Raw genomic sequence first — 25725 nt, 5'->3', positions numbered from 1 at the left:
CCATGACCCATGAGATCATGCCCTGAGTTGAAACCGAGAGCTAGATACTTAACCAACTGAGCTACCAGGCACCCCTCTTATGTTAGTTTCTTAAGCAGCACTACTTGTAGTCATCAACAGTACCCTTTTGGCTAATTCAAATTTTGTTTACAAATAGCAATAAAATTGCAAAAATCTAACACCTTAAAATAAAAACATTGGCATAATAAAAATTTGTACAGGAAGAAAACCGCCTTTATTAGAATCTTTTTTTAGATTCCAAATAAGTTCCTTTAACATTAATAGCTAAACTGAAGAGTCTGCCAATTTAAGTGGAGTGCTATGTTAGCAACACTACCTATTTTTCAATAAACATTAAGTCTTTTAAAAACTGTTTTCTCAGGTCGCCTGGCTGGCTGAGTCAGTAAAGCATGCGGGGTTGTGAGTTCAAACTTAACTTACTTAACATCTTTTGTTGTTGTTTTCCCTGAAGATGGCAAAAAAGGCCTCAACAGACCTAAATTTACAAATTACAAATCCCTAAAAAGTAAAACAACCCAAAAAACAAAAAAACAAATCACAAATCCTTTTTCACTTGAATCTCCCTGCTTTGACCAACACAGAAATATGAATAAATACAAAATCCAGAAAACATAATTAGGACATTTTCATCTATTTTACTTGGTATAATTTATTTTGTACATCTCTCACAATCACACGTGTGACGTGACACATGAACAAGTTTATTCTTTGCAGGATTAGTTTTAACAGCAAAAGACTAAAATGAACCAAGTATTTATCAGTTAGGATTAAGTAAATTAGACATATAAAAGAGCTACAGAAAAGAATGAAGCAGATCTTTACTATCAGATATGGAATTATGACCAAAATAATTTCATTTAAAAAGCACAATGTAGAGAGTAAGGTGGAGTCACTCATGTCAGGCAGTGACTCATGTCAAGTAATGATGTAAGCAGCCAAGGGCATTCCAGCTAAGACCAGGTATCACCAAAACCAGTATGGGTTGATGGCATCCAAAACTGATAACCAGCAAAGCCAAGAGAGCCTGGAAGAACTGAGAGCTGATAATCAGTACAACTAGAAGGGGCCTGCAAAGGCCCAAGACTGACTACACTCCTTTAAAAAGGAAGGCCTTTTGCAGCAAACAGGCTCTCCAGATGTTGACGCTTCCACGTCTGACAGCATTAAAAAGGCCACTGACCCTGAAAGCTCTGCCCAGTTGATCTCTGACCACAACAGAGATCCTCCACTGGTTGAACATAATAAGCAGTAAGCACCAAGAGCTGATCTGGATGGGACCAAGGCCTCATCTCAACTGTGCGCTCACAGACTGACTTGGCGTCTGGTTCGTTAACTTCTTACCCCTTACTGTATCTTGTCTGCTGTGTGACTTTGTATTATGCTTTGCTTTATGTGCCCTGTACGAAGGCAAGTTGAACGCGTAGTGAAATGTCACTGAGTCTGGAATCCCAAACATGCTTTCCAAGTGTGTTAACCTTACTCTGACTGAATAAAGCTTACTGTGGAAAGACACAACTCATGTAAGTGCCTTTATAGTGTGTTCACAACATACAACCTAATAGTGTTGTAATTTACTCCATGACTTACTACAAACACAAATATACACACCTCATTGCTTCTTTGTGCATGAAATGTTTCCGGAAGTATACGTAAGATTCTCGAAACAGTGATGGGCTGGGAGACTGTATAAAGAGTGAGAAATTTTACTGTGTACCACATATTTTGATTTTGAACCCCGTATTTTGATTTGGAGCCATGTCAATATATTACACATCCTCCCCAAATGTTTATATTTTTTAATTTTATTTTTTTCATCATGATCAAGTATGTGCTATAATCCCCTCACCTATTTCACCCATCCCCCCACCCACCCCACTCTGGTAACTATCAGTTTGTTCTCCATATAAAGAGTCTCTTTCTTGGTTTGTCTTTTTTTCCTTTGCTCTTTTGTTTTGTTTCTTAAATTCCACATATGAGTGAGATCATATGGTATTTGTCTTTCTCTGGCTTATTTCAGTTAGCATAATATTCTCCAGCTCCATGTTGTTGCAAACGACAAGATTTCATTCTTTTTTATGGTTGAGTAATATTCCTGTGTGTGTGTGTGTGTGTGCGTGTGGTTAACACACATCACATCTTCTTTATCCATTCATCTATCTTGGGTTGCTTCCATAGTTTGGCTATTGTGAATAATGCTGCAATAAACATAGGGGTACATGTATCCCTTTGAATTAGTGTTTTTCTATTTTTTAGGTAAATACCCAGTAGTGAGATTACTGGACCATAGGGTAATTCTCTTTTTAATTGTTTGAGGAACCTCCATACTGTTTTCCAAAGTGGCTGCACCAGTCACATTCCCACCAGCAGTGCAAGAGGGTTCCTTTTTTTCCCTTTTTTTTGAGAGAAGTGTTTTTTGTTGTTGTTTTTTATTTTTTAAGATTTTATTTATTTATCAGAGAGAGAGAGAGCACACAAGCAAGGGGGGAGGCAGACAGAGGAAGAAACAGGGTGCCCGCCAAGCAAGGAGACCAACGTGGAACTCCATCCCAGGATCCTGGGATCACGACCTGAGCCGAAGGCAGACACCTAACCAACTGAGCCGCCCAGGCATCCCAAGAGGGTTCCTTTTTTATTCACATCCTCACCAACACTTGTTTCTTCAGTTTTTAATTTTAGCCATTCTGACAGGTACAGTTTCAATTTGCGTTTCTCTGCTGATAACTGATGTTGAACATCTTTTCTTTCTTTTTTTTTTTTTTTTAAGATTTTATTTATTTGTGAGAGAGAGAGAGAGCACAGAAGCAGGGGGAGCAGCAGGCAGAGGGAGAAGTGGGCTCCCTGCTGAGCAAGGAGCCCAGTGCAGGACTCATCCCAGGACTCCGAGATCATGACCTGAGCCGAAGGCAGACACCCAGCCGACTGAGCCACCCAGGCATCCCTGAACATCTTTTCATGTGTCTGTTGGTCACCTACATGTCTTCTTTGGAGAAATGTCTGTTTATATCTTCTACTCATTTTTAATCAGATTATCTATTTTTGGGGTGTTGAGCTATACAAGTTCTTCATATATTTTAGATATTAATCCTTTATTGGATATGTCATGTGTAAATATCTTCTCCCATTCAGCAGGCTGCCTTTTAGTTTTGTTGATTTTTTCCTTCACTGTGCAAAAATCTTTTATTTTGATTTAGTCCTAATTAGTTTATTTTTGCTTTTATTACCCTTGCCTCAGGAGACACATCTAGGAAAATTGTGCTATGACTGATGTCAGAGAAATTACTGCCTGTGCTCTCTTCAGGATTTTTATGGTTTCTGGTCTCACATTTAGGTCTTTAATCCATTTTGATTTTATTTTTTTGTATCTGGCAAGAGAACATGGTCCAGTTTTGTTCTTTTGCACATAGCTAGCGGTCCAGTTTTCCCAATACCATTTGTTGAAGAGACTTTTTCCCATTGCATATATATTCTTCCTTTGTCGAAGATTAACTGACCATGTAATTAGGGGGTTATTTCTGGGTTTTCTAGTCTATTCCACTGATCTATGTGTCTACTTTTATGCCAGTACCATACTGTTTTAAGTACTACTGCTTTGTAATATAACTTGAAGTCTGGAATTGTGATACTTCCAGTTTTCTTTTTCAAGATTGCTTTGCCTATTTGAGGTCTTTTGGTGGTTCCATACAAATTTTAGGATGTTTGTTCTAGTTCTGTGAAAAATACTGTTGGTATTTTGATAGGGACTGCATTAAATCTGTAGATTATTTTGGGCAGTATAGACATTTTAACAATGTTTGTCCTTCCAACCAAATGTTTTATATTTTTAAAGAAGGGGGGCAGATCAGTTTTCTGTGATATAGACAACAAAAAAAAATTTGCTATATTATCCACTGCCTTTGGATACCAGTTTACTTCAAGCCATATATGGATATACTATCCCCAACCATGCCAATTCATAAACTCACTATGGCAATCTATTCCCACCAACTCTCATCTATTAACTATAGCTTTGCAGTCTCTAGGGCATTTTTTACTTAAAAAAACAACTGCTTAGGGTGCCTGGGTGGCTTAGATGGTTGGGAGTCTGCCTTCAGCTCAGGTCAGGATCCCAGGGTCCTGGGATCGAGCCCCACGTCGGGCTCCTGGCTCAGCGGGGAGTCCGTTTCTCCCTCTCCCTCTGCTTCTCCCACTGCTCGTGCTCTCTATATATATCTGTGTCTCAAATGAATAAATAAAATCTTAAAAAAAAAACAACTGCTTATAGATATACATTTTCTGTTCATTAATTAGTTTCTGATATGTATGACCACCTAAAGAAAAATTTTACCTTCAAATATTATTTGCTCTAGGTAAAACATCAATCAAAAGTTTTTTCAAATTCCAACTTTTGAAAATGGATAGAAATGTTTTTTCAATGGTGAATAAACTTACCAGAGTCACAATGCATTTCCCAAACAGTTTGATAACTCTACTTGACAAAGACACAAAGAGACGAGTCCTAATACTGTAAACTGTATTTTTTAGTGACCTAATTGAGAGAAGTTTAACAGCATTCTAATGAGGGGGGAGAGTAGTATTTTTAGGGTCTCAACAGAATAATGAATTAAATGACAGGCAAAGCTCAAATGTTTATCTCCTCTTTTCTGAGATGCCTTTAAAATGAAAGTAAGAGAGTTAGAAATAAAAGAACCTAAAATCACTCAAAAAAACGCCATCACCCATGATGGTTTCAAAGATTTCATGAAAATTCTGGAAGACAATGACAGATAAAAGAGACTGAGCAGTGTAAACCAAAGTTCAGGATGAGCATTTCATTTAACAGGGAAACACTAAAATTAGGAACAAGGCACAAATGCCCACCCTACACATTACTATTAAACATGCCATTGGTGGTTTGACCTAATACAACCAGACAAAGCCCAAAATATGCTTAAAAATAGCTGATGCTAGGAAAGATGGAACTGATCTACCTGGCAGAGCCATAAAAAAATTCTAGTCTTCTTTAAGTAAAGGTCCTAGTAAAACCAACTACACATCCTAACAGGAAACTTACTAATAAAGTTGGACTACATGAACAGAACTCCTGATTGGCTTTGCCGTTATTCCCTTAGTTTTAAAAAACAGACAGGTATGAATCACCTAATACTTGAGGAAAGACTACAGCACAAAAGATGAATACAAAAAGTCAAAAACTGAATCTGGAGGAAAGAGGTGGTTTAAGCAACAAAAGAGAACTTTGAAGACACAAATTAGAATTTTTAAAAAAGATTTGTGCAATACTGCATTCATAACAAAAATAGGCTGCATTGAGCAGTTGCCATATAATGTGTTGGTTTCGAAAAGTAGCATAGAGGCACCTGGGTGGCTTAGTCGGTTGGGTGTCTGCCTTTGGCTCAGGTCATAATCCTGGAGTCCCAGGATGAAGCCCTGCATTTGGCTCCTTGCTCAGCAGGGAGTCTAATTCTCCCTCTGCCCCTCATCCTGCTCGTGCTCTCTCTCTCAAACAAATAAAATCTTAAAAAAAAAAGTACAGCGTAGTGATTCAACATTCTATATGCTGTGCCATGCTCACCACAATAAGTGTAGATGACACATTTTTTTTATTAAACAATACTATCAACACTTCTTTTTTAAAGATTTCTTTGAGAGAGTGAGCAAGAGAGAGAGAGCATGAGCAGGGGGAGGAGAAGAAGCTGAAGGAGAAGCAGACTCCCCACTGAGCAGGAGGAGGGGGCGAGGGGCTCCATCCCAGCACCCTGGGATCATGACCTGAGCCGGAAGCAGACGCTTAACGACTGAGCCACCAAGGTGCCCCCCCCCTTTTTTTAATGAAGATTTTATTTATCTATTTGACAAAGCACAAGCAGGGGAGCGGGAGAGGGAGAAGCAGGCCTCCCGCCGAGCAGGGAGCCCGATGTGGGGCTCGATCCCAGGACCCTGGGATCATGACCTGAGCCGAAGGCAGACACTTAACCAATTAAGTCACCCGGGTGCCCCTACCATCAACACTCTTGAACACTATACACAAGAACTGTACAATATGCAACGTTTTCAGGAGTAAATAGAATATTTAAAACAACTGGCCACATGCTGGGCCAGAAAACATGGCTCAACAAATCTTTAAAAACTGAAATTACACAGAGTGGACTCACTAGTCATAGTAGTAAAATTAAACCAGAAATCAATAACAGAAAGAACTGGAAAATCCTCCACAGGTCTGGATATTAACCAATAAACTTAAATAATTCATGAATCAAACACTTAAAAAAAGGGATCCACTGAAAAAGATTATTCAGAAGACCAAAAGAAAGAGCTTCTGAAATTCTAAAATATAGTTGGCGAAATTAAAATATCCAACGTGCTAGGAGATAAAAGTCAAAGAGTTAGCTCAGAAGCTCAGAACCCAAACCAGAAAATATGATAAAAGACAGGAAACAAAGACAACCCAGGAGAGCTAACAAACAAGTAATATAAGTACTGGAAAGAGAAAAAAAAATTCAAAGAAATATTAGAAAAAGAACTCCTAGCTATAAAAGAAGACTGGTTCTTCTAATTAAAATGGCCTACCAAATATCCTCACCATTGAGGCATCACTGAAATTTCAGGATACATTAAGAGAATGTATCTCTTACTTATTGGTAAGAGAATTCTAACAAGATTTAAGAGAGGGGGAAAAATTGGTAATAATGCAAAGTATGGAAAATCTATGTGATATAAAACAACTATTCAATGACAATAGACATTTGAGTCCAATAGGGTAATTCCTTCAGAGTTTTGATGGAAAATCATTTTCAAACTGAAATTCAATACCAAACTAATTATGTATCATGTATATAGTAATAAGTTATCTAGAAATTTCATTCTAGAATAATATAGGAAGCATTACAAAATATGTAAAAGAGAGGTTGAGTCTGATAGAGCTGAGAACTTCTGCTGTAAGGTATTACACATTAAAACATAAAACTAGGGGCGCTTGAGTGGCTCAGTCATTAAGCGGCTGCCTTCAGCTCAGGTCATGATCCCAGTGTCCTGGGATCGAGCCCCGCATTGGGCTCCCTACTACGCGGGAAGCCTGCTTCTCCCTCTCCCACTCCCCCTGCTTGTGTTCCCTCTCTCACTGTCTCTCTCTCTGTCAAATAAATAAATAAAATCTTTAAACAAACAAACAAACAAACAAAAAACCCATAAAACTAAAATTAAGAAATCACTGGTGCCGGGGTGGCTCAGTCGATTAAGCCTCCAACTCTTGGTTTCAGCTCAGGTCACGATCTCAGGGTGGTGAGATCGAGCCCTGCGTCCAGCTCCACACTCAGGGCAGAGTCTGCTTGAGTTTCTCTCTCCCTCTCCCTCTGCCCCACCCCCAAAAAATAAAAATAAAAATAAAACAGAAAGGAGGGATTGAGCTTTATTAAAATAATAAACTGTACTATTTTGTCAAGAACATTCTCAAGTGGAACTTGTCATTTTAGTTTTTTGTCTGTTTTCCTGCAAATGCACAGAGGTGAATACAGTGACAACTCTAGCACAATTTAGTGCCACTGACTTGGTTCATGTTGAGTTTACCCACAACTGCTTTTGCAAAATCAACACAGGGAAAAGGCGAGTAGCATCTTACTGTTGTTATGAAATAGTTCTCATCTCACAAAGCCCCTGAAAAGGTCTAAGTGACACTCAGGAGTCCACAAACTATGCTCTGAAAACACTTTGCTTTCAATGTTCTTGGTCTTTTCCATTCTCATAAATTTTGGAATCAGCTTGTCAATTTACACACACTTAAACACACACAAACCTGCTGAGCTTTTCCTTGGGACAGCACTGAATCTTTGAATCAATTTGGGGAAAACTGACATACTGTCATGCATTTACTTATCCTATATTTATTTAAGTCTAATTCCTTCAGCAATCCTTTTTAGTTTCTATGTAGTTTTTACATATCTTTCCCTTCTTCTCATACATCTTTCTTTAGATTTATTCTAGGTGTCTGATACTTTTTGATGACATTGTAAATGATATATCTTTTCTGGGAGGGGGGAGAGGGAGAGAGAGAATCTTAAGCAGGCTCCACGCCCAGTAAGGAACCCTGCAGGGCTCGATCTCACGACCCTGAGATCATGACCTGAGCTGAAATCAAGAGTTGGAGGCTTAACCGACTGAGTCACCCAGAAGCCCCAAAGGTATCTTTTTAACCTTAGTTTTCTGACTGACCCCTCTTCACACCATATACATAAAACAGACTTAAACACAAAAGGTGGGGCACCTGGCTGGCTCAGTCTGTGGAGCATGAGACTCTTGATCTCCAGGTCGTGAGTTTGAGCCCCACATTGGGTACAGAACTTACTTTAAAAAAAAGGGGAGGAGGGTTAAAAAATACAAAAGGTCAGTAAAACTTCAAGAAAACATAGGAGAGCAGTAACTTCATGATCACAGGAAATCCTTGCCTATTCCAGGGGGGTGACACTTGGATTTGTTTCTGAATGAGCACTCTTTCTGAGTGACAAAGTATTCTCACTCTAGTTTTATTCTGCTCCCTCACATATATCAAACTTATCAGGCATGTCTGTCAGCTTCTCAAGAATGGAATTTTTCCAGCCTTTATTTAATTGTCCTCCCCTCCTCCTGCTGTTCCATTGTTCCTTTTCCAACCACATTTCTCAAATATTTAAAAACAAACCAACCAAACTAGAAAGAGCAAAGATGACACGAGTGGTGCAGAAGAACAAGCACTACTTATTGAGAGAGGAAGGCACACACAGGTAATGCAGAGCCTCTGCATACCAGCAACACGCAGCCCAAATCCAACAACACACGTAAGATTAGGAAAGAGAAATGCATGAACGATACACCCAAATGTCAGTGGCGCTGAATGCAGGAACGACAAGAGTGTATGCTTGTATGTGTGCCTGTTTCTGTATTTTCAACATTTCAACAATAAATTATAATTCTTTCATTATCAGAAAATAAACGAGTTTATTTTAAAATTTTAATATGTAGGGGCGCCTGGGTGGCTCAGTCAATTAAGCGTCTACCTTCGGCTCAGGTCATGATCCCAGGGTCCTGGGATCGAGTTCCGCATTGGGCTCCCTGCTCAGCGGGAAGCCTGCTTCTCCCTCTCCTTCTGCCCCTCCCCCTGCTTGTGCTCTCTTGCACACTCTCTCTCAAATAAAATCTTTAAAATTTTAATATGCAATAATAATTGAGGGAACAACAAAATGGACATAGTTTTAATATACTGTGGTGGGAATATAAACTGACAATAATTCTTTTTTAAAAGATTTATTTGAAAGAGAGGGAGCGTGTGCCTGCAGGGGGGAGGAGCAGAGGGAGAGTGAGAGAGAACCTTCTGGGAGGGGGAGCGGGGGAGTCTGAAGCAGACTCCACGCTGAGCACAGAGCCAGACGTGGGGCTCAATCTCATGCCCTGAGATCACTACCCGTGCCGAAACCAAGAGTCAGACACTTGACTGACTGTGCCACCCAAGCACCTCTGAACTGACAATGATTCTTTTTAAAGATTTTATTTATTTATTTGAGAGAGAGAGAATGAGAGAGAGCACATGAGAGGGGGGAGGGTCAGAGGGAGAAGCAGACTCCCTGCCGAGCAGGGAGCCTGATGCGGGACTCGATCCTGGGACTCCAGGATCATGACCTGAGCCGAAGGCAGTCGCTTAACCAACTGAGCCACCCAGGCGCCCCGACAATGATTCTTGAAAGAAACAGCATTTTGCGAGAAAAATGTACCCTTAAATTAGAAACAGGTCTGCTATTACATGGTAACAACAGTTAATGATACTAGTTTACTGCTACTGGGGAAAGGAGGATAAAGAGGAGTTCTCAATGGATTTCCATCTATTCTGTCTTCGTCAGAACCAGCCATGTTGTCAGCAAGGAAAGGGTTAAAAGTGAAATCAAAATGGTATTTTCCCTCTATGTCTTAGGTCCAAATCTACAAATCTTAAACTTCTTCCCATTCTATGTCTAATGTGTCTTCATTTCAGGAAAAAAACCTGAAATATAGAAAACCATAAAGATGAAAGTTGCTTGCAGGGCACCTGGGTGGCTCAGTAGGTTAAGCGGATAGTCATGATCTCAGGGTCCTGGGATGAGCCCCACATCAGGCTCTCTGCTCAGCGGGAATTTGGCATCTCCCTCTCACTCTCACTCTGTGCTCTCTCTCTCTCAAGTGAATAAATAAAATCTTAAAAAAAAAAAAAAAGATGCTTACATCTTCTGATATTAAAACAAATCTGAAACCTATCAAATACCAAATTCCTATTTATATTCATGTGCAGACACATGCTTACTAATGAAAATGATCTCATTTATTCACAAAGTAAAAATTACTGACTAAAATAAAACAATTCTTCAATACACAAATCAGTATATATCTCTCTACAAACTTGCATCAAGAACTTCGGTTAAATAAAATCCAAAAAATGGAACTGTTAGATCAAAGGATATGCACATATTACAATCTGATGTTTCTAATTACACTAACACTTGAATGTAGAAGAGTTATTTATTTCCTTACCCGTAATCCCCTTAATCTTGGGGATTAAGAAAAGATCTATGGTCCTCCATCCCTCAAGTAACTCCTGCTTGCTTGCTAGAAACTTCCATTTCTCCCTTTCTCATGGTTGCTATAAACTCACCTTATTCAGTGACAGAGAGTAGGTGCACGGAAACGATTTCCTATCTTCTGCCTAGGCCTCCAGGTAAAAGCCTGACGTTGACTCTGATAACTCACTCTCCCTGAGAGTCCTGAGTAACCTGTGATTCCAGACATCCAATCTTTAATTGTCATGAAAGGAGAGAGGCACACAATCTAAAATTTCATTTATGGTCAGTAATAATTGAGAAGAGATAATTCTATTATCCGTTGATGACTTTTATTTCCTTCAAGAACAGAAAGTTAACTGAAAACGGTGCAAGCTTCCAATTCTGACTGGCTATTTTGTGCCGTGTTCCCCAGTAGGCAGGAAAAAGAAAAATAAAGACACCAACCTTCAAGAACCTTACACTCTAAGATGATGTCTGACTAGAACCATCTCGACAAATTATACATAAACCCCACGAGTTTTATCAGCTGCTCACGATACTTTTTCAATTGAATTAAGAAAGCTCCTCATTTCGGAGGTGAGGAGACCATGCAGAGGCAGCACGACACAGCTGAAACCAAGGAAAGCTCCCTGACTGCGGTTGCAGCCCGTCTTCCACAGAGCAAGAACAGTGATTATGATGAGATGGTGATGTTCATATTCTGGAATCCTAGCCTAAACTTTGTTTTTGTCTTTTAAAGATTTTTTTTTTTTTTTTAATTCATGAGAGACAGAGCGAGAGAGAGAGGCAGAGGGAGAAGCAGGCCCCCTGCTGAGCAGGGAGCCCGATGAGGGACTCGATCCCAGGACCCTGGGATCATGACCCGAGCCGAAGGCAGATGCTCAACCATCTGAGCCACCCAGGCGCCCCTAAACTTTGTTTAAAGGGATAAGAATGTAAGGATTTCTCTGAGGCACCCTGCCATGAAGGGACTACTTGAACACTAAGGTGCACTTATGTCTTTGAGACTTACCCGACTGCTGACATCACATTCAGGTTCTGGAACAGCTTCTCTGGACTTCTTAAAACACACAGACAAGATTAAGCAATGAGGTAGACAGGATCCTTACCAGTGATGCTCTGAATGAGGGTCGGGTCTAACAACATGGATATAATGATTTCTCTACCACCACTCTCTCTTCATAATAAGGCAGACTAAGAGGACGAATCATCAGGTCCAAAAGCCCTTACTGCAGGAAATAGCTGAGGCTAATAATCAACAGGTACCTAAGAAAATGCTTTTAAGACACAATGAAGCAAAAAAAAAAAAAAAAAAAAGGGCGCCTGGGTGGCTCAGTCGTTAAGCGGCTGCCTTCGGCTCAGGTCATGATCCAGGGGTCCTGGGATCGAGCCCCGCGTTGGGCTCCCTGCTCCGCGGGAAGCCTGCTTCTCCCTCTCCCACTCCCTCTGCTTGTGTTCCCTCTCTCGCTGCATCTCTCTGTCAAATAAATGAATAAAATCTTAAAAAAAAAAGACACAATGAAGCATAACTTCAAAGGCTGTGATCCAGATCCCAAGGTTGGCAAACAGGAAAGGAATGGCTCTTTTTAAATGACTACCTGCACCAGAGGCTGGGAAGAGGCATTAATCATTACATGCAGAATGCTGTAATTAGCAGCTTTTAAAAAGCCAAGCTTTTTGTGTTCAAGATGTAGAAAAACTGACATCGGACCATATACAAGACACACCCATAAACTTACGCACCCAATCAAGTAGGTAGTTCCCAGCTGCTACTATGTATCTAGCACACTAACATCACCTTCTAGTATAATAGTACAGTTTATATGTTTAACTTAATTTTTAATTTAGTTCTGTCCATTTGACTTGAACATCTAAATGGAAAAATTAAGTGAAAAAATAAAAATATCAAAGAACCTACCCATCCAACAAGTAACTCAATAGCTTTCCTTTTATCTCTGACACTTTTTAAAGACCTCCAGTCGTGTACACATCATAATTCTGTCTATCTGCAGCCAAGTGGTCTGGGTTCAATTTCCCAATCTGCCATGTAAAAGTCGTGAAACTGAAAAGTTACTTAACCTTTTTGTGCTTCAGTCTCTTCTGTAAAATGGGGATAATAACAGGACCTACTTTATAAAGTCATTGTGAGGATCAAATAAAATACATATAAAGCAACTGGAATAACATCTGTCACAAAGGTTCAATGAATGTTAGAATTTTTAAAAGCCAAGTTTGATAAACACAGTCTGTCTATGAGACTGAATACAGTACGGTATATCCATAACAGGTCTAGCATCTGACATAACAATTTTATAGTGCTTCAGAGTGTATGCAGCATATAATCTATTACTAATGACTTCAGGCACTGTGCAGGAAGCAAGCCGCCTCTCTCCTTGCCCCCCCAAAAAGTGTTCCAAAGATATTTTCATTGCTCAAGTCCTACCTAGCTCACGAACACGAAGTAAACCACTAACTATCCAGAACTGTCCTGGTCCTGGTTGATTCTCTCTCTCTGCCAGTGGAATCAGAAGGAACAGAGTTGCCTCCATGCCACTTTGAAAAGCTTATAATATCCAATGAGTATTGTGGCTCACAAACTACAAAGGACCTCAGGAATGCCCCAGTCAGGTTTTCTCCTGCATGCCATACGGCACTGAGGAAATTCTGGGCACTTGATAATGTCCCTGGAGAATAAAAAGCCAGTATTCACCAAATTACCCCTCTTTGCTGCCAAAGAACAATGGGGCTTCAGTAATTTTCTCCTGTTACAGCAGAAATAGATAGGGCATGACTTCAACATTAGCAAAATGTGAAGATCACTCCAGTGTGCAGTTGTTTACATCAGCATGAGGGCTGGCTAGCATGGCTCTGTGCTTTGGCCAGAGACTGCCCCTAGCCCCATTCAGCTGTTGGGAAAATGAGAGCCACAGATGAGAAAATGTGGCTCTGTATTACTCCCTCTCGACTTGGAGAACAAAACAACAAAAATTAAAAGCCTCAAATGTTTATAACGCTTCATCATAATTCAAAAGAATTGTCAGTAAATTCACCAGGTAAACTCCTTAAATTTATAAGATGGGGACCTCATCTTAATTTATCAAGCACTTAGTATACGCCTTAATCTAGAATATACTCAGAAAATATGTTCAACAGTGACTGAATGAATGATCATTTATTCTATGTAATTTCTATGTTCAACACAGGGGTGTCTTGATAATTATATATCAATATGCTACCTTACTTCTTATGGATGATGAAAAACACATTACTAATTTTTCCATTCCAAGCAATTTGTTAAAGGAAACATTACTTATGAACAGATTCTAAGCTATCAGGATGGTAAATTAAAAATGTACTTGCATGTTTTGGATACATTTTTAAAACCATTTGTCAGATTCTCGTTCTGGCAAGATTCTTACGACTAGCCACATTACTTCTTGAGCTTAAAATGAATCTTTATATTCTAGCTTCATCCAATTAAGTAATAAAATGTGTATGGCTCTTCAGCATTTATTAGTTATATACATCTTTAAGAAAACTATGAAATATGTTTTCATGTTCCATTTATTTGAACAAAAATTAGCTTACTTTCCTACTTCTTGAAATACCCCCATTTCTGTTAAAATGGGGGTAGATAAAATGACTGTTTCTACATTAGATAAAATGACTGTTTCTACATTACCTGTGTGATTATTTTTTCCATCAAAGGACCCAAATCACACAGAATATACTAACTCTAGCCAATCTAAACATAGTGTCCCCTAAAAAACCTAATAAAGCCAAATGGCTAACAGACACATGAGAAAATGTTCAACATCACTCAGCATCAGAGTAATACGAATCGAAATCACAGTGAGATACCACCTCACACCAGTCAGAATGGCTAAAATGAACAACTCAGGAAAAGACAGATATTGGCGAGGATGCAGAGAAAGGGGAACACTTTTGCATTGTTGGTGGGAATGCAAACTGGTGCAGCCACTTTGGAAAACAGTACAGAGGTTGCTCAAAAAGTTAAAAATAGAACTACCGTAAAACCCAGCAACTGCAGTACTAGGTATTTATCCAAAGGATACAAACATAGTGATTCGAAGGGGGCACATGCACCCCAGTGTTTATAGCAGCAATGTCCACAATAGCCAAAGTATGGAAAGAGCCCAGGTGTCCATCAACAGATGAATGGATAAAGATGTGGTATATACATATATAATGAAATATTACTCAGCCATCAAAAAGAATGAAATCTTTTTAGAACTAGAGGGTATCAGCTAAGTGAAATAAGTCAGCCAGAGTAAGACAATACCATATGACTTCACTCATACGTGGAATTTAAGAAACAAAACAGGTGAACATAGGAGAAGGGAAGGAAAAATAAAATAAGATAAAAACAGAGAGGGAGAGAAGCCATAAGAGACTCTTAACTATAGGAAACAAACTGAGGGTTGCTGGAGGGGAGGCTGGTGGGAGGATGGGGTAACTGGGTGATGGGCATTTAGGAGGACACTTGATGTAATGAGCACTGGGTGTTATGTGCAACTGATGAATCACTAAATTCTACCCCTGAAACTAATAATATACTATATGTTAACTAAATTTAATTTAAATAAAAAATAAATAAAAATTTAAAAATGTTTTTAAATTTAAAAAAAATTAAAAACTTTATAGCAATGCTGTCATGTTACTACTGAGATCAAATTATTTCTGAAAAGATCTGGAGCACGAGGAATTCCAGTATCTTTGTCACACAATTTCTGCTTTAGAAACTCTGGATCCATTTCTGAAAATAAAAATATGTACAAAGTCCTGGGAGCTAGGTGGGTGGGTGGGTGTGTGTGTGTGTGTGTAATACAAGGACCAAATCACAGCTTAAGTAAGTCTCCAAACCTGTCTCAGGCCAAAAAAGACAGATTCAATACCCACACTGGGGGCTAAAGAAGAGGGGCCAATTTTTGAAATAAAATTAATAGATTGTATTTCCCTTAGAAAAACAGTTTTTAAGGCAATCATGACTAGTAGAGAGGTGAATTACGTAACGATTGTGAACAAAAGCTGAAAAACTTGCTGTAACATGAGGCGAACACCCACACGGCCCTCCCTTGCACACCCCGCCCCTATGCAGCCGCCTGCACACGGCCACGCTCACTCGCTGCCGCTATGTGAAACATGCCCCGCCGTCTCTCTGAGGTTAAGTAAATGCCAACTACTTTCTGAAGTTTATCTGACCTTGACGGTCAGTAAATGCTACCTTTTGAGTTCAAACATTTTGTTAGACCTCCAAAATATATATGCTTAAATGTTACCACGAGCATATCATAAAAGACCACCACCATTCCTCCACAAACCCCAAAACTACAAATCAGGGACAGAATTTTTTCACTTTGGCTTCCCATCAATGTGCAGAGCACATACGAGTTAATTAATACAAAATATAAAGTTTTCATCCCAGAGTTCCTCAAAAGAAACTAAAAGGCCGTATATTCTACAAGGTCTAGAATCACCTGCCTGGGAAAATGATCTTGTGTTTTAGTTCTAGGGTTCTAATGTCTGACTCTGTAACATTCTAGGAATCTGGAGAAGACCAGCATTTCCTAAAACAGTGTTTGCAGGACACTGTTCTGCAGGATGCTAACAGGTATGCACATCCATTGGGAAAATCTGGATTAATGGTTACTTGACTGCAGTACATGTGCAAAGCTTTAATATGGTAATCACAGTATAAATCTCCAAGATAAAATCCCATTATGAAGCCTTTAGTAAACTAAGTTGAGCAAGATCATGAGGCAAGTTTGGAAATCCTTCAAAGAAGGCTGTTTTGTGTTTTTTCTAATTGCCACAATATTACTGAATACTTCGTATCAGCTTCTAAGATGCTCTTACCTGATATGAGTTGCAGGTAGAGATTCATACTGGCGCGACAAAAAGAGCTCCCTATGTTTCAGCTGATGCTTCTGTTTATCAGTCAAGTCTGCCTCAATTGTTGTTTCCGATTCTTCCTCAATTTCTTCTACACAAATAAAATTTAAAAAATGCATTATTACAGGGCACATTATCTATCTGGACATTAAGACAGATCAACCTGTCATTCAAAATCTTCTTCAAACCAACTTTTACTATTTTATTTCAAATTTACATTTATTTAACTTGTCATTTGTGTTACAACCATAAAATGACATGAATTGGGGCCACAAACAAAGAGGAAGAACTCCAATTTTAAAATGGCAGATGGAACATATGCATTTATCTCCTCTTCCCCCATAAAACTACACCAAATAGCAATTAAAATGCACACACATTTCAATGACAATGAAAGTGGAAACAACGACAGAAGAAAAACTCTCAGCCAAAAAAAAGGTTTTAGAAGATGGAAAGCAGATGCAAAAAAAAAAAAAAGACAAACTTAGCCAAGAGAAGGAAGTGACAATCTATATATGTACAGACAGACGCAAGGAGAAGGCAAGCACAAAGCTTGAAGTGACTTAGCCCTCAAAGATACCAAGTACTGTGAGAAAGAGGAGTGGGCGAGAGAAAAAGACAGCAGGAAAGGGTGAAAGTCTATCTACAACACTGTAACTAAATCCCAGAATACTCTATTTAAAAAAGAGAAAAATCAGGAAAAAAATTAAAAATTAAAGAGAATAATTTGAAAACAAGAAATAGGATAACACTTTTTAAATTTGATAACACAAACAAAAAGCTGATAGAAGGATTAGAAGTTACTGCTAAGGAAATCTCCCAGAAATTTCAATACTAAGACAAAGAGATAAATAAGCGAAAACCAAAAGCTAAAATAAATAAAATAAATAATTCATGAAGTCCAACATCCCAAGAATAAAAGTTCCAGAAAGAAACAACAGAGAAAACACATTTCTTCATCTCTTTTGGTGGGGAGAGGGGGTGAGGAAAGACCTATCAAAGAATGATTCAAGAACATTTCCCCTTATTGAGGGAGAGGGACGTCCAGACTGAATTTCTGGCATACTTAATTTTTTTTTTAAGTGCTAACATGAGATCACAAAAGTTTACAGAAAGAAAAATTAGGTCACATGCAAAGAAACTAGAGTCAGAGTGGAATTCTATATGAATAGCAACTATTCTATCCTAAGATGGTGGAGCAATGTTATCCAAGAGGAAAAATGATAGTCAACCTAGAATTGTACTTGTAAACTATTTATCAAGTCTGGAAACACAGTAAGAATAAGATTTTATTCATTCAACCAAGATTTATTAGGTGCCCAAACAGGCACTATTCGAGGTGTTGGAGATAAGCAGTGAGCAAAAGTTATTAGGAAGAAACAATTCAAAGTATTTGCCTTTGAGAAACAGGGTTGGAAACAAGGGAGAGGAGACAGCAACGTTGCATGAAAGTAAAAAAAAAAAAACAAAAAACCCCACTGCATTTAATAATCTTTTTCCAGAAAAAAAAAATAGTGTCATTTACAAATACAATTCCAAATAATTTTATATACGAAAATTTCTTAATACCTCTAAGGGTTCACAGATCCTCTGCAGCCTTACCTGGGCCAGACTGTGTGGGAACAGCAGGGGCACTGAGGACTCAGATGGTGAGACTACTGGAAGGGGCAGTGCTCCCCATGTAGGAAGAGCTTAAATTTAGGACTCAGAGGACTTAATTTTGGGATACTGATAGGCAACACACACACAGATATACATGTGTGTGTATTTCTGCTCCTCGCTATTCTTATAAGTTCTCAGTTATGGGCCCAGAACCACAAATGAGATTTTATCACATACATAATTTTCTTTTCTTTTTTTTTTAAAAGATATTTTTTTTAAAAATTTATTTATTAGAGAGAGAGAGTGAGAGAGCGCAAGAGGGGGAAGGGTTAGAGGGAGAAGCAGACTCCCCACTGAGCAGGGAGCCCGATGAGGGACTCGATCCCGGGACTCCGGGATCATGACCTGAGCCGAAGGCAGTCGCTTAACCAACTGAGCCACCCAGGCGCCCTCACATACATAATTTTCTAATTATAACAGTGTTTTTGAACTGCACAAGGGCAATGAATGGGGCTAAGTCATCAGATCTTTTCTATAATACTTTCAAATTCTTAAAACTCTTGATTGAAAATGAACCTGAAAAACTGATTTAGAAAGACTGACGTAGGTTAAAAAAACAAACAAACTAAAGCAACTTAAAGTTCTTTGAACTCTCTCTTAATGACATACCCAAAGAGAAATCCAACACTAAAACAGTTACTTCCAGAGACATTTCACCAGTGGAAATCAATGAAGTTATTGGTGCATTAGCTCTATTAGCACCAGCAAATATCACATACAAAATCATACTCTTTACTTAATGAGGATTTGATAAATTGCTGTCCTGTAAAACACAACTAACTGAATTCTAATGTGTACCCTACAGAGCTAAAACTGCAACAAGCTCTACAAATAATAGCAGCAAAACTTACTGTCTTATACAACCTCTTGGTACAGCGTGAAAAGGACTAGAATCTCTGACGTGCAATGGAGCCAAACACAGAAATCACCAAACAGCACCTAAAACTCACCTTCCAAAATTTACCAGTGTTAAATTTCATTTACATATTTTCATAAATTTACAGTGGCTTCCGAATAGGAATGATTCCCATGCCATTAACATCCTAAAAACATTAAATGACCACAGTGGCAAAGCTGGCATTTAGACAATGAAAAATTTAAAAGACTTCAGATGATTATCATCATCAGAAATTGGGTACATGGTAATATATTTATAACTTTTAAAAACCATTTTACCAAGCTTGATGGAACATCAAATTTGCTACCTTCCAAAAGTTATTAAATTCCCATATCCTATACAGTGATAGGAAAGATAGATACTAAATTATTTATTGTACTTTCTTTATAGCTAGCAAAGTTTCACCAGTTTATTAGCAAGAAGGTACTGGAGATATGGAGGGGGAAAAAGACTGCAGAAGGAAACTGTACAAGAGGATTGTATGAAGTTTTAAGGAGCAATATAAATGTCACTATACTTTATACTGATATCTTCTGGGGAGCCTGGGTGGCTCAGTTAGTTAAGCATCTGCCTTTGGCTCAGGTCATGATCCCAGGATGCTGGGATCAAGCCCCACATCAGGCTCCCTGCTCAGTGAGGAGCCTCCTTCTCCCTCTGACCCTCCCCCTTCTCATGCTCTCTCTCTCACACACAAATAAATAAAAATCTTTAATTTAAAAAATACTGGTATCTTCTGTTTTAGTAGTATGTGCTGTACAACGCATGGCCCACCAAGGCTCCTGCAAATTTCAAGGTTTTCGACTGCAGTATGAGAAAGAAGCCATAGCTAAAAATCTCAGCAAGGCTAATTGCACATGCAGGCTGACAGGGGATGAGGTAAGGCCAGCACAAACAGTATCCAAGAAGCGGGCAGCAGAGAACAAATCAAACTAGCCGAACTGTCTAGAGCACCAGAGCATCCAGCCATGGGATATGGGAGATTAGTGTTCAGCGGTAGGTTACAATCAGGGACTCAGGCAAAGCTTTAGAGAATGGGCATGTGACATGTACAAGACCAGAGCCGTCGGCTGATGAATTTAGGTACCTGAACAATAAGGGACAGAATGAAGGGAAGGAGCAACCATTCCTGATTCTAGTTCCTTGACTCAAAACTGGGTGTTTTTCTGAATAGTTCAGAATTCTCATTCTTCCATATTAGTTGGGAGGGATGGAGGGGAAAGCAGACAGGAGGAGAGTCCTCCACAGGTTATTCTCAAGGTTCCTTTGGTCTGTATTTTAATGGAGCATCAGCCCGTGATGATGTTAGCTGGTACAGACCAGACAGAAAAGCAGGCAGTTAAACATTTGTCTGTAGATGCATTTAACAAGTACCCAAATGTTAGAAGGCATATTATTGGATTGAAAATAGCTCAGTATTGATGGAACTCAAGTTTGTCTAGTAAGAAAAAAAATCCTCAAAAAAAGGAATAAGGAAGTTGAATAAAATTAGAAGGATTTTTATGACAATGGAGATTTCAGGGAACTATCTGAATGAAGAGAAACAGTTTGGCAGTTTAGAGGCAAATAATAAAAGAAAAATCAGTTATATTTCCATCATTAGCAATGAATAATCCAAAATGGAAATTAAGAGAACAATTTCATTTACAATGGCACCAATAGGGAAAAAAATACTTAGAAAAATATTTAACAAAGGACAAATCTTGTAAACTAAAAACTATGAACACTGTTAAAGGAAATTAAAGACCTAAATAAATGGAAAAACTATGTTCACGGATTGAATGACTTACTATGGTTAATGTGGCAATTCTCCCTAAATTTATCTACAGATTCAATGTAACCTCTATCAAAATTCCAACTGCCTTTTCACAAATATTAATCAACTAACCCTAAAACTCATATGGGCATATAAGTGACCCAGAATAGCCAAAATCGTTTTGAAAAAGAACACATTTAAGAGGACTTTTCTACTTCAGATTTTAAAGCTAAAATAACCAAAACTACGTGGTATTGGCATAAGGATAGACATATAAATGAGTCCAGAAATAAGCCCATACATTTATGGTTAATTGATTTTGGACAAGGGTATCAAGACAATTCACTGGAGGAATGAAATTTTCTTTTTTTTTTTTTTAAAGATTTTATTTATTTATTTGAGAGAGAGAGAGAGCACACGAGAGGGGGAGGGCCAGAGGGATCAGCAGACTCCCCGCTGAGCAGGGAGCCCGATGCGGGACTCGATCCAGGGACTCCAGGATCATGACCTGAGCCGAAGGCAGTCGCTTAACCAACTGAGCCACCCAGGCGCCCGGAATGAAATTTTTTCTACAAATGATGCTGAGAACAGCTGGATATCCACATGCAAAGAATAAAGTTTCACCCTCACACCATATATAAAAATTAACGCAAACTGAATCAGTCCTAAATTTAAGAGCTAAAACTAGGGGTGCCTGGGTGGCTCAGTCAGTTAAGCGACCGACTCTTGGTTTCAGTTCAGGTCATGATCCCAGGGTTGTGAGATCAAGTCCCGCATCACGCTCTGCACTAGGCGTGGAGTCTGCTTAAGATTCTCTCTCCCTCTCTCTCTGCCCTGCATCCTGTGCTCATGCACTCTCTCTCTCAAAAAAAAAGATAGAGAGCTAAAACTACAAAACTCTTAGATAAAACACAGGTGTAGCTTTTCATGACCTTAGACTAGGTAATGGTTTCTTCACTATGGCACCCTAAAGCCTAAGCAACCAAAACATAAAATAAATATATACATATAGATATATACATATATATACATCATATATGTATGTATATGTATATAAATTTGAATATTAAGGGGCGCCTGGGTGGCTCAGTCGTTAAGCATCTGCCTTTGGCTCAGGTCATGGTCCCAGGATCCTGGGATCGAGCCCCACATCGGGCTCCCTGCTTGGCGGGAAGCCTGCTTCTCCCTCTCCCACTCCCGCTGCTTGTGTTCCCTCTCTCGCTGTATCTCTCTCTGTCAAATAAATTAAAAAAAAAAAATCTTTAAAAAAAAAAATTTGAATATTAAAATATTTGTACTTGGGCGCCTGGGTGGCTCAGTTGGTTGAGCGACTGCCTTCGGCTCAGGTCATGATCCTGGAGTCCCTGGATCGAGTCCCGCATCGGGCTCCCTGCTCAGCAGGGAGTCTGCTTCTCCCTCTGACCCTCCCCCCTCTCATGTGCTCTCTCTCATTCTCTCTCTCAAATAAATAAATAAAATCTTAAAAAAAAAAAATTGTACTTAAAAGGACACTAACAAAGTAGAGATGGGGGTGCCTGGGTGGCTCAGTCGTTGAGCATCTGCCTTCACCTCACGTCATGGTCCTGGGTCCCTGGGATCGAGACCCGCATCGGGGTCCCTGCTCAGTGGGAAGCCTGTTTCTTCCTCCCCCACTCCCCCTCCTTATGTTCCCTCTCTCAGTGTGTCTCTGTCAAATAAATAAATAAAATCTTAAAAAAAAAAAAAAGAAAGAAAGTAGAGATGGGGCACCTGGCCAGCTCAGTCGGTACAGCATGTGACTCTTGATGCTGGGGTTGTGAGTTCAAGCCCCCCGTTGGGCACAGAGCTTACTTAAACAGAAAAAAAAAAGAAAAAAAAGAAAGTAGAGACAATCCACAGAATGGGAGAAAATATTTGCAAATCGTGTATCTGATAAGGGTCTAGTATCCAGAATATATAAAGAACTTGTACAATTCAACAATAAAAAAAACCCAATTAAATAATGGGCAGAGGATTTCAGTAGACATTTCTCAAAGAAGAAATACAAATGGCCCATAGGTATATGAAAAGATGTTCTACATCATTAGTCACTAGAGAAATGCAAATCAAAATTACAGTGAGATATTTCATACCAACTAGGATGACTGCAGTCAAAAAGACATAACAAGCATTGGCAAAAATGTGGAAAAGTCGGAATCTTTGTACACTGCTGGTGTAAAATGGTGCCGCCGCATTGTTACAGTTTGGCAGCTCCTCAGATGGCTAAACATAGTTACCAAAGACTAGCATTATTCAGCCCTAAAAAGGAATGAAGTGCTGATGATTCATTCTACAATATAGATAAACCTTGAGGCATTACACCAAATGAAACATTCTGAAAGTGAAAGACAAAAAGGGCCATATATTGTATGATTCCGTTTATATGAAACACCCAGAATAAGCAAACCCATAGAGACAGGAAATGGATAAGTAGTTGCTAGAGGATGGGTGGAGTGGGGCGCAGGGGAGTGACTGCTAATGGGTATGGGTTTCTTTGCAGAGTGATAAAAATGTCCTGGAATTAAATAATGGTTATGGTTAAACAAATTTGTGAACATACTAAAAAGTACTAAGTTATATACATTTTTTTGGAAAAAAAAAAAAACAGAATTATATGGTATGTGAACTATATCAGAAAGAAAAAAAGCTAAACCTGAAAAAAAATGTCAAAATGCAAAAGGTCAGCGGACTCGCCATCTCCTGGTAATGCGCCAAAATGCCCAACACAAAGGGAGAAGAGAGGTGCCTGCTGTAAGTTCTCCAGGCCTTTTAGAACACAGGGTATTGCTCCTTCTGCCACACATATGCCCACCTACAGGAAAGGTGATATTGTGGACATCAAGGGAATGGGCACTGTTCAAAAGCAGTGCCCCACAAATGCTACCACAGCAAAACTGAAGAGTCGACAGTGTGGCCCAGCATGCTGTCGGCATTACTGAAACCAGCCAAGGTCAGGGCAAGATTCTTATCAAGTGAATTAAGGTACATTTTGAGCATAGTAAGAGCCACATGAAGGAAAATGATCAGGAAAAGAAGGAAGCCAAAGAGAAACGTACTTGGGTTCAACTGAAGCACCAGCCTGCAGCACCCAGACAAGCACACTTTGTGAGAACCAGTGGAAAGGAGGCTGAGCTGCTGGAACCCATTCCCTAAGAAGTCATGGCATGATAGTTACAACAACAAATAAAAGACCTTGCTCTGGGCTGTAAAAAAAAAAAAAAAAGAAAGAAAGAAAAGAAAAGAAAGAAAGAAAGAAAGAAAGAAAGAAAGAAAGAAAGAAAGAAAGAAAGAAAGAAAGAAAGAAAGAAAGAAAAGAGAAAAAGAAACAAACACAATGCAAAAGAAAAATAGATAAATTTCAGTATGGTCATGTAATGAAATTCTATTCAGTAGCTAAAAATGCATAAGTAAATCCAAGTACCAAGATGGACAGATCTCAAAAACTTGACGTTAAGCAAAAAAGCAATCTGTAGAAAGATACATATGTACAATAACATTTTTTAAAACGCAAAAAGTGTTCTATAAAAATACACACATGTATAACAAAATATAAAAACATGAATGGAAAAAACACACCAGAGTTAAGACATCAATTCACCCATGGAGAAAGTAGGAAGGGAATGGGGATCTACATGGCACTTTAAAAATCTGAAGCAAATATGTGAAAATATAAAGAGAAGACAAAGCTGGCTGGTAGGTTCATAATTACACTACATTATTGCCTCTTTTCTGCCTCCTAAAAATACTTCAAATAAAAATGAATAGGACCCAACAGAAGGGAAACACTTCTTTCTTTCGCCTGTACCTAAACTCTAATCCATGTTAAACTGTTTTTTTCCCTCATGGCAACAATCATTACAGTTGATAATCATTTCTTTAACTTGTATCTTCGTTGTCTTCATCTCTATCATCTTGCAAAAATATAAATTTCTACTGGCATTCTAGCATTAATCAAATGCTTAAATATATGAGAATAAATATACATAGTATAAATATACAAATAAATTTTGGTTTTGAAGATTAAAAAAGGAGGAGAGCAAAACAGAAAAGTGGGCCAGCTTGGGAGATCAAAATCAAGGAAGAACTAAGTGTCCAACGCTTCTATAGAGAAATGCATGAGGGGAGCCTAGGTGGCTCAGTCAGTTAAGCGGCCAACTCTTGATTTTGGCTCAGGTCATGATCTCAGGGTCTTGAGATCGAGTCCCATGTCAGGCGCCTGTTCAGCAGGGAGTCTGCTTGAGATTCTCCCCCTCTTCCTTTGCCCTTCCCCTGCTTGTGGTGCTGCTCTCTCTCTAAAGTAAATAAATAAATCTTAAAAAAAGAAATGCATGAGATAAATAAGAGAAAATGTTGGAGTGAATGAAAAGTTAGCAGAAGAAGATCAAATGTAAAGTTGAAGAAGCCGCGGGCGCCTGGGTGGCTCAGTTGGTTAAGCGACTGCCTTCGGCTCAGGTCATGATCCTGGAGTCCCTGGATCGAGTCCCGCATCGGGCTCCCTGCTCGGCAGGGAGTCTGCTTCTCCCTCTGACCCTCCTCCCTCTCATGCTCTCTGTCTCTCATTCTCTCTCTCTGTCTCAAATAAATAAATAAAATCTTTAAAAAAAAAAAAAAAGTTGAAGAAGCCTCTGAGATGTTGGTACCTGATCCATTTAGACTTTCACCAACCTCCACATGGCAGAGTCCCCTACTCACTGCCAAAAAGCAACACCCATATAAGCTTAAGATACTTGTCACAGAATGCCTTACACCACAGTCATCTGATTCAGAGTCCCTTGAGAACAAAGATGGGTCATTTATCTTTGTATCCACACTGTCTTACTTGTAGGGTAAAAAAGATGGGACTTAAGAAATGTTCGTAATAGACCACGTAAGAATTATTGGGTAACACTCAAGTTAGTGGCTACAAG

General features: G+C 39.0%; 1 protein-coding gene across 6 annotated transcripts in view; it reads right to left on the bottom strand.

Moving 5' to 3' along the window:
* The window catches only part of MTA3 (metastasis associated 1 family member 3), a 172647-nt gene that overhangs the window by 97147 nt on the left and 49775 nt on the right, over positions 1 to 25725 (bottom strand). For all 6 annotated transcript variants that reach the window (XM_064572163.1, XM_045884488.3, XM_045884487.3 and 3 more), the window contains one exon: positions 16452 to 16578. In XM_064572163.1, coding sequence (XP_064428233.1) covers positions 16452 to 16578 — 127 coding nt within the window. The remainder of the gene's footprint in view (positions 1 to 16451; positions 16579 to 25725) is intronic.

The sequence above is a fragment of the Mirounga angustirostris genome, unplaced genomic scaffold (genome assembly GCF_029215605.1).
Source record: "Mirounga angustirostris isolate CCGP_5_RB_7025 unplaced genomic scaffold, mMirAng1.0.hap1 SCAF_10, whole genome shotgun sequence".
Lineage (NCBI taxonomy): Eukaryota > Metazoa > Chordata > Mammalia > Carnivora > Phocidae > Mirounga > Mirounga angustirostris.
This window is presented reverse-complemented; position numbering and strand designations above follow the sequence as displayed.